Genomic DNA, 9,743 nt, shown 5'->3' with positions numbered 1-9,743 from the left:
TTAGAACCTCCTTCCAAAAGTCTAGTAGGGGTGGGGTGTCAGGATGTGCTTGTCCCACGGAAATCTGTACTTCACCCGATGAGTTAGATCGTGAGACATGGAATAGAGTGTACCTCGAGGCACACTTAGCCAATCTCATGGAGGAAGCAAGTCAATCCCAGAACTTTCCTATCTCCAGGGGAAAGACGAAAAGGAGGCGGCTGTGAAAGTCTTTGACGAATTCGCACGTCGTCCTAGCTCGTTCCAGGGCTAGGTCCTACCCCAAGAGGCACCCAGAGTACGGCCCGTCTCGGAGGCGCTCTTGCAGTCGGCTACAAAAGGCAAGGCTAAGCCAACGGCCATCCGCTCTTCATTGCAGTGGAAAAGGGAGAAGGTTCCCAATGTAACGTTGCCAAGGGGTGGCTAACGGGTCACGCAAAGCCGATGACCGGTCGTCGGGTGGCTAGTCCGAGTAACAGAGACTGATCAGGTCCCTGAGAGGCCCGCTCTTTCATCATACCCACTAATAAGCGCAGTTGATGCTCCTTCATACAGGGAAAGAGAGGCGAGTGATGGGCACTCATCATACGAAAGCAGTCATGCAGATAGGAACGGTCAAACAATGACTCTGACTAAGGCTGGATGGAATGAAGGGAAAGGAGCGTGTAGCCACTCATTCGATTAGGGCCAGCAGCTCCTACGAGTACTCTAGCAGAGCGGGTCTTCCAACAGAAAGTAATCGACAGCACTAAAGCTGCTATGAACTCACAATCAAGAGCGGTAACCCCAAGAGTTTCTATTCTCGATGCACCGCTTAGTGATGAAATTGCTAAGAGAACACCGCCTACGATCACTCATACTCCAACACGGTTACTGTAACAGAACTGGCACCGGATATGCCAACAGGACCAGAAAGACCGGTTATTGCTCCAACAGCTTATTCTTGATTACACATGTCACCCCCCTTCTTGAAAAGAAGCCATTCTTGCAAGGACCGCTTATTCCTATAAGACCGAAAATGCCGCATCTAAGATCACGAGATGGCATGAGCTTGTTCAGTGCCACAGCTCTCTTCTCTTTTATTTAATAAGGGAATTGGCTGCCTTCATTCATTCCTACCCCATCCTTAGGTCAATCCGCGTAAGCCCGAACAGCCCCTTCTTTCACAGCTGCCCTCTTGGCAAGATAAGCCATCAGTCAGCCGTACAATGTAAGGATCACAATCAACTTCCCAATCCGTATCCCTCAAGCCCTCATGCTCGAAGCCTATGGGTCGTTATAAACCATGCCAGCTCGTTTCCCAACGACTGCCGCTCACTTTGCAAAGACACTGCAACTGAGCACTCAACCTCTTTTCTGAATTAATGTTGTAAGTAAATAAGTATTCAACCCCTTTTCCCTTCAGACATTGTAACGTAACGCAATCAACCTGACAGCGTGATTTCGGCTCTTGTTTTGTTTGTGACAGTAGCGCTCTCGCCCACCTGTCACCATAAAGCTCAATCCGAAATCGTTTTTCCCTTCCTGGCAAGATTAACCATCAGCCGATTGTACCCATTTCGAGGATCACAAGTAACTACCCAACCAACTTCCGTGCCTCAAAGCTTATTGAGTCATTACAACCGTGCCAACCATTCGGCTTCACACCGACAACACCACCGTGCCAGATGCAAGCAACGATTGCTGCTCAATCTGCAACGACACTTGTGCCCACTGCATCATGAAACCATCCTCCATACGGTCACAATCCCATCGCATCGACGGTCTAAACTTTGACACCATTCCCAGCAGCAGTTATTCTTTTCTTGAGATCTCCTTCGCGAATATACCTTCTGAGAGAAAGAATAATGAAGCGAGTAAGGGCGGTGGGTGAGTTTAAGTAAAAAGAGATAAGATCAATCGAGAGGTATTTATAGGCGGAGAGCTTCAGTTTATCCTTGCTGTCTTACTAAGTAAAGTTCGCGCCTCTCTTTCTTACTTTAATACAAATAATATATATTATTAAGTTTCAAGTTATTGACTCCATTCATAGGTATGCGCGAATACCATCCTTGGTCAATCTACTCCTGCCTTGCCCACTCGAGTCCAATCCCTTCTTTGATGGCCCTTTTGCGTACCATTAGGAATTAGGCTTCTTGCCTGACTTTGTCTCTTGAAAGGTAGCTCTAGCCGTTGCTAGAAGGTGTATGGATTCTGACTTTGACCAATGGATTGGAATGCAAACGATCTCTGACCTCTGAAAAAGATCATAATCTAGGGGTTCTACCACATAACAATATAAATAATGGAATCAAAGCCTTCAGTAAATGTCTCGAAACCGCTTTTTCATGACTGAAAAAGGCTACTCCGTGTGCAAAGAGCGAAGCCCTATCGTACGAGTGAAGCTCAAAGCAGGAATCGGCAGACTGCCTCTATCTAGATAGATTATATGGATGCCGATCTGTCTCTTTATTGGACCAAAGAGGGGCTCTCCGCGGGGTTCGTTACGATGCCTGTCGTGCCTTGCAAGATTGAGATATCAAGGCTGGTACCAAGAGAAGAATCAGAATCTAATCTCTGCTGCCCATAACATAAAGGGGCTCATTACTCGTTTTCGTATTGGATTGGGATTGGACTATCCATACATGAATTCCCTTCTATCATCCGAGGCTCTTCCCGCAAGGCATTCCCCTCTTTCTGATCCGGGTCCTCTGTGTCTTTAAAGGAAGACAGACAGATTGAATTAAGACAGAAAGAGAGAAGAGTTCCATTTTGATAGCAAGATTAAGATAAAGCGGATCTGCGAAAGCTGGATGTCCAAGAGAACAAGGGAAGGGAATCAGGTAAGAAAGAAAGCAGTCTCTGTCCTTATCCTTAATCCAGGAGGGCTTTGCCGTTAGCGGCAAGTTAGCCTTTTGCCAGTCTAAGTACTTTAGACTAGAATTATACCTAACTTCGTCAGTCTTAGGATAGCAAGTAAGATAGATGTAAAGCCGGATTAAGTTAACTTTCAATTCAGCGATCAAGACAGATTCTTTAATTGAAGTAAGTAAGAAGCCTTTGCTAAGTGCTGCCTAATCCATTAAGTACGAGCTAGGAATTTTGATTTGATTTAAAGTTTCAAAAAAGTAAATGAGCTCAATTAAGGACCGAAACTACGCTAGCTTTCCTAAAAAAGAGGGACTTCTCTTGGAAAAGAAAAGAAGGAATTGCGATTTCCTTACTTGCTTACACCCTTAGACCTATCGTGGAAAGATCTAGAGCTCTCACCCGTTGACACTAGCCCTATTGGCTCACACGGAGAAGTACGATCACTAGCTGACTAGTAGGATAAAAGCGATGACAGGATGTCAGGTCTAGTAAGGATAGTTTTTTTGAGAATGTCTGGTTCTTCCGCGAATAGACTCTTAGGCTAAGAAGAATAGGTTGGGATCCCACCTTTGAAAGAGTGGTTTGGTTCTCTCAATACAGCTTATCGAGGTTTCAAGCTGAACTGCCTTCTGTCCCGTAAAGTGGTTATTCCAGATGATGCCTGCTGGTAGATTCAATGACCCCCTACCGATGATGTGCCGAGAAAGCGATCGTGGATGTTCAATTGTAAAGTCTAATGCCAGCTCATCTCCCTACAGCCTCCCTGCTGCCCTGGCAGGTACCCTTTGTTGCTATTGTAGTTTTCCGGGTCTGAAACAGGCATTGATTAAGTCCTTTTCCTGGGAGAACATACTCCAACATCGGACTTAGTTCTATCCCGCCAGACTTTTGAGAATGAATCGCTCCATCATCAATCAGTCAAGTGGATATAAAACTACGGACTTTTCCGGGGAATTCTATAAAAAGAAGGTCGGATAGAATGAAAGGGGATGTGTAATTCGTTTCCTAAAGAGCTGGTTGGCGGAGCGATCTGAAGGGATCCGATGTTCCCACCCTGGAGGCAGGGTCGCGTCTGGTGGTATCGTATATAAGGATAAAGTTGCATTTAGAAGTGATCCCATTTTTTTCATCGGGTCCGGGTAGAGACCAAAGATCTTGGATCAACGAGCATGGAGTTGTCCCTTCGACCTATCATCAGTGCATGAAAGCCATCTGGAATGGGAAGGAGATCGCCGTACCCGCCACTGTCAACCCATTCGGTAGTCAGGAGGCACACTTGACAGATGCTGTTTACTATCGCGAACTCCCGGAGTATGAGCAGCTCGAGCAGTTGAAGAATCAACCTCGAGTCATCCGTCTACCAGATTGGGAAGAGGTAGAGAGAGGGACTGTAAATAGAAAGAAGCACCGGCGGGCGCAAGAAGGGCGGGCTATCTTTCTTTTGTTGATCTAATAAGTTCCGAAACGAAGTCAGACACGTTTTCTTTCGAACCGGGCTGGACGAAAGGTTATATATAACCTGGCTCTTATACACATAGGAGAATGACAACATTGACTTTGACATCCCGTATGAGACTAATAGGAAAAAGTAAGAGGCTACTTACTTGGTAGAACTTGAATCTGATTCATTCAAAGAGCGGATAAGGAGATAAGACCCGGTAAGCATCCCACAGCGAAGGGTAGAAGAATCAGTCTAAGGCTATGCTCTGGGTTCTGGGAAGGTAGTTCAGTCACACCCGATTATCCGATGGATTCCTCTCTTAGCATCTTACCCGGCAAAAAGCCTTAAAGAATGAATAACTGGCTAAAAGCGTAGTGGATTTTTTCCTGCTACCATTGCTAATGAATCAACTGGTATTGGACTGCTCTCAAAGGCAAGGGGGATTACTCTTAACTAACTAAGCCTAAAGGCTATCCAGCTTAAGGATGAAATTCTTTAGAAGGAAATACCCCGTCGGCAGTTCTGCAAAGGCAGAAGGAAAAGGCTTAATCACCAGTTTCATACGAACTCACGAAGAAGGAAGGATGCCAAAAATCCCGACTTCTCTCGTCTTAGTGTAGTGGAACTCAAATACCCGAGTGAAGGAAATTCAATAGTAATAGTGGGGCAATTCACTGATATTCCTGGGGTTAGGGGAAGGCCAGAGAATCTAGACCCAAAGGACTACTTCTCGTGATGAGCTATTTGAAGGAATCTTTCGCGGTATGGCTTCTGAAGCTTCTGCTAATATATTTCCCTTTTAGTTTTAACAAGAGGAACCGCGAATAGCTCTTTGCCTTTCTGCTTCTTTAAAGAAAGAGGTAGAGAGAGAGAACAGAACGGAACCGATAGCCCTGAATTATGTCAGGGCAAGAGAAAGAAAAGCAAGGACTCTCGTTTTACGCATATGCATTTAGGCTATGAAAAAAAGTCTTATAATAGAGAAAGAGAGTGATTCGTCTACTTTGTTAATAAGGTAAGGAAACGTACTTCAAGTACTTCGTAGGACGACGACGAAGACTTATTTATAATAGTTGGTAAGGGTCGATGTAATTGACTTGAAACTTGGGTACGATCTAAAACGATTCCACATTCAAGAAAGAACCAGACCAACCAAGAGATCGGATCAGATGAAGGGGAGAGAGAACTACTATTGAAAGAAGGCGAATCGCTACTCCTCATGAATAGAATCTTTTACTGAAAGAGAATCCACAGCAATCGATGAACTGAGCCTAAGCCCACAGCCCACCTGCTGCTACTGATGAAAGTCCTCCCACTGAAAGAAATGGAATAAGGCAAAGAACTCAACCATCTCCTCTCCTTTCATTCACTTTTCTGTCTTTTCCTTTTTTGTGATATTTGTCTTTTCGTCGAGCTGCTTATCGAGGGTGACCACCCGACGAGAATAGTAAGGCAGCCGACCACAGACAGATTGGTAGCAGAGTAATAACTGTAGCATGAGGTCGGAGTGAGTGAGACTAAATGAAGCAAGAAGATATTTTCAGTGTTGAAACAAAAGAGAAGGGTAAGGCTCACCGAGGCTTTGCCTTTTTACCTAGCGTGGACAACAATGTCTGAGGTGTCTTCCTCCACCTTGTCTCTATCTTTTGGATAGCATCTCCCCTATCTCCTAGCTACACATTTCTTTTCTTTCTCAGATAGTATATTAAAGATGAACGAAGCTGACTCGCCGCCCGATTCCAATTCTTCTGGAAAGTCCACCGGGGAAGGTTTATTCGCCTGGGAAGCATTCTCCGGGGAGTTAGCCTGAGAATAAGGTGGATTTTCCGACCCAATCTCTTTATAAACCGACCGAACCTTGTTCTTGATCTCGATTTGCACCAGCCTTCGACAAGACGAGATAAGAATGTCTAGCACTTCTCTCGCACCGAGAAGGGAAGCGGCGAACGAAAGCACGAAGCTTCATTCAATCCTTTTTATTAGTCCAGTTGTAAATTGCTTCTCTTCCCAAGAAGGGGATTGGTACTTGCTTTCCCTTTATTTAGCGCTTTGCTTTCTTTCACGAAAGTCATTCTTTTTGGTTTGAAACCTGTGCCTAGCCTTTCTGCCTTGCCTTTTGAACCAGACCCGAGACCAATGAAAGGAGAGCTTGCCACAGTGCTATAAGGAAAAAAAAGCAAACAAGCAAAGCAAGAGAGCCTTTTTCCCGTTCCGGTATGGTAAAGGAGAGGTTTTTCATACTCATTTATTTACTTTACAACATTAATTCAGAAGAGAGGTTGTTCTCATCCTCTTATCAACTAAGGAAGAGTTGCTTCTCTAATTCAACTGGACTTGAAAGCAGTAATGCCCTCATCCCCTTGTGTCCTCTTTGGCTGTGTCAAAAACTCGGGGGAATGAAGCAGATAGGTCTAAGTCGAAGGCATTCAGCGATGGGATTGAGAAGATATGGAAGAAGATTCAGTGATCCCAGCAGGGTCAATCTCATAAGAGAAGGGAAGTAAACTAGTGCACTTAGCGGCTTTCAAACGACTTTCTTTATAAAGGAAGGAAAGCAGAAGCTATGGAACGAGAAGGATTATAGCAAGTTCCGTTCTCCGAGGGTGAATCAAAAAAGGCAGTTCCGGGAGTTCGGTTTGCCTAGTTGGAATCGAGGGAGAAGGTGAGGCATTGAGATCGGGCATGAATGAAGTTTAGGACCTCTCTCTGGATGGATGAGAGACCCTTGCTTGAGGGCACGAAGGGATTAACAAGAGAATCCAATTATCAGCAAAGAAGGGCGCTCTCTTAAGTGTTGGAAGTTCGTGACCTACTAATAGGAGTGACTGTAGCCAAGCAAGCAGAAGGTTACAGGCAAGCGGGCTAGTGCAATTTTATCCACAAAGAATCGGATTGACAGTTCAGTTTAGGCATTTGTAAGCCGAGATTCCACTCTGAGGTTAGAGAGTAAGCGCTTAAACGGTTCTAAAAGGCTCTTTCTTCCTTTTCTTCTTCATGTGAACAAGCCCTTCTTCCATAGCGGATCTTGCGAGAACCTATTTCAAAATATCGTAAGATAAGAAAAAGAGCGCCCAGCCCAACGAGTCCCACGCCTTTCTTGGTTATACCAAGCAATTTCTGAGAAGTCTTTCTTCATTTGAAAAGGCAGAAGCGGAATTACAAGGATGAAATGAAAAGTGATTCTTACGATTACGCCCAACAGCCCACTTGAGCAATTTACCATTCTCCCATTGATTCCTATGAAAATAGGAAACTTGTATTTCTCATTCACAAATTCATCTTTGTTTATGCTACTCACCCTCAGTTTGGTCCTACTTTTGCTTCATTTTGTTACTAAAAGGGGAGGAGGAAACTCAGTACCAAATGCTTGGCAATCCTTGGTGGAGTTTATTTATGATTTCGTGCTGAACCCGGTAAACGAACAAATAGGTGGTCTTTCCGGAAATGTTAAACAAAAGTTTTCCCCTCGCATCTCGGTCACTTTGACTTTTTCGTTATTTCGTAATCTCCAGGGTATGATACCTTATAGCTTCACAGTTACAAGTCATTTTCTCATTACTTTGGGTCTCTCATTTTCCATTTTTATTGGCATTACTATAGTGGGATTTCAAAGAAATGGGCTTCATTTTTTAAGCTTTTTCTTACCCGCAGGAGTCCCACTGCCGTTAGCACCCCTTTTAGTACTCCTTGAGCTAATCTCTCATTGTTTTCGCGCATTAAGCTCAGGAATACGTTTATTTGCTAATATGATGGCCGGTCATAGTTCAGTAAAGATTTTAAGTGGGTCCGCTTGGACTATGCTATGTATGAATGATCTTTTCTATTTCATAGGAGATCCTGGTCCTTTATTTATAGTTCTTGCATTAACCGGTCTGGAATTAGGTGTAGCTATATCACAAGCTCATGTTTCTACGATCTTAATCTGTATTTACTTGAATGATGCTACAAATCTCCATCAAAGTGCTTATTTATTTATAATTGAACAAAAGCGAGTCTGAATGGAATGGGTAGTCGTGGAGCATTCCGAGTATTCCAACTTTTCAATCTCAAAGCGGTATATAATCCTTTTGTTTAGGCAAACCTCAGTCCAAAGCGCGTTATCTGGTATAGGTCCTAACATCGTGCCCCTACACTAGTGCAGATAGAGGGTTCTTTCAATAAAATTTCAAGAAGAACCTGTATCTACGTAAATCAATCCGAAAATGCCGAAGAAAAATCGTCTTGAAATGTTTGTCACCCATCAGTTAGTTGGAAAGGGTCTACCTGTGTATACTGGAACTTATATCCTCTCACTTCCTGGTAAGGTAACCCGGCGAGGAGCGAAAGGGCCAGTTCGTTTGAAAGCTGTTCTATTTCAAATGAACAAGCTTCTTCCTTTTTTCAAGTATCAAGTAAATGAGCTCTCTGTCCCTCTTAGAAGAGCCACCAGGGCTGACTATTTACGTTACGCGGGAGAGACTTTGAGAATTGTCAAAAAAGTGAGTGAATCCAGCGGGCAACAAGGAGAAAGGCGTAAAAAGGTCAAGCTCGGAAACCGGTGAGAGAGCAGGGGGATTCAAATAGAAAGCAGGTGATTATGAATTGGTTGGATAACAGTTCTCCCGGGCAATCTCTTCCTCTAGGCATGCTCCCTTATCTGACGCAGGTTCCACGGATTCTAGGACAAGCCAGTAAGAGCTCTCCTCTCCGAGCTGTACCAAAATCAGAAGTTGCAGTGATAGCAGATTGAAAGGCTTCATAACAGCAATCGCTTTTAAAGGATGGATCTTAGGCTAACAAGGAAAGCCAGGGGAAAGATTCTTGGGACTTCAGCTGTTACAGCCAGTTTCTTTATAATGGCAATTGCCAGCTTGCATTTTTTCTAGTGCTCTCCTGAATCTCTTGTGAGAAAGGAAAGCTTACAGCCGGTGAAAGTACTTTGTTCTCGTATGAGAAAGCTAGTTCAAGTCAGCATGCTTTGATAAAATAGATACTTCGTTTTCTTTATTTAATTTAGCATATTTCTTTTTTGCTATTGCTAAGTCCTTCCATGTGGGTTTTTATCCCTTTTCGCTAGCCAATCCAGTTTCAGTGGAAGTTGGAGTTGCTTTACTTTCTTCTGCAATGATTCCATTCTGGGATTCCGCGCTTCGAAAAGTCCTTAATGATGCGTCTGTAATATAAAAAAGAAATCTTCCTTATAATAAAATGAGGCAACTCTTTCCTTATCGATAGGTGGCTTGGTGTCAAGTTCAGTCTAGCGACCCTCTTTTCTCAATAGGGAACTCTTGAATGAAAATCCTACTGCCTGTCTTAAGTGAACAGGCCTCTCTCTTCCCTCCCTACTGGGGAAATCTTTTCTGTATCGATCGGGCAAGGCTCGGACATCGGTGATCAACGGTAAGCGCTACAGGAATGAGCGGGGAAAGAATGGCAAAAGAAAGGATTATTATTGGATGTAGTTCAATCGGTCTCACCGAACTATTCCTCCCCT

At 44.0% G+C, this 9,743-nt stretch overlaps 1 protein-coding gene across 1 annotated transcript; it reads left to right on the top strand.

Moving 5' to 3' along the window:
* Positions 1–5,330: 5,330 nt before the first annotated feature.
* Positions 5,331–8,269, top strand: LOC140006391 (ATP synthase subunit a). The gene is given in 1 exon segment (XM_072048198.1): positions 5,331–8,269. A coding segment is annotated over 1 exon segment (834 nt). The 5' UTR covers positions 5,331–7,434; the 3' UTR covers position 8,269.
* The last annotated feature ends 1,474 nt before the right edge of the window (positions 8,270–9,743 follow it).

The sequence above is a fragment of the Coffea arabica genome, chromosome 5e, assembly GCF_036785885.1.
Source record: "Coffea arabica cultivar ET-39 chromosome 5e, Coffea Arabica ET-39 HiFi, whole genome shotgun sequence".
NCBI lineage: Eukaryota > Viridiplantae > Streptophyta > Magnoliopsida > Gentianales > Rubiaceae > Coffea > Coffea arabica.
This window is presented reverse-complemented; position numbering and strand designations above follow the sequence as displayed.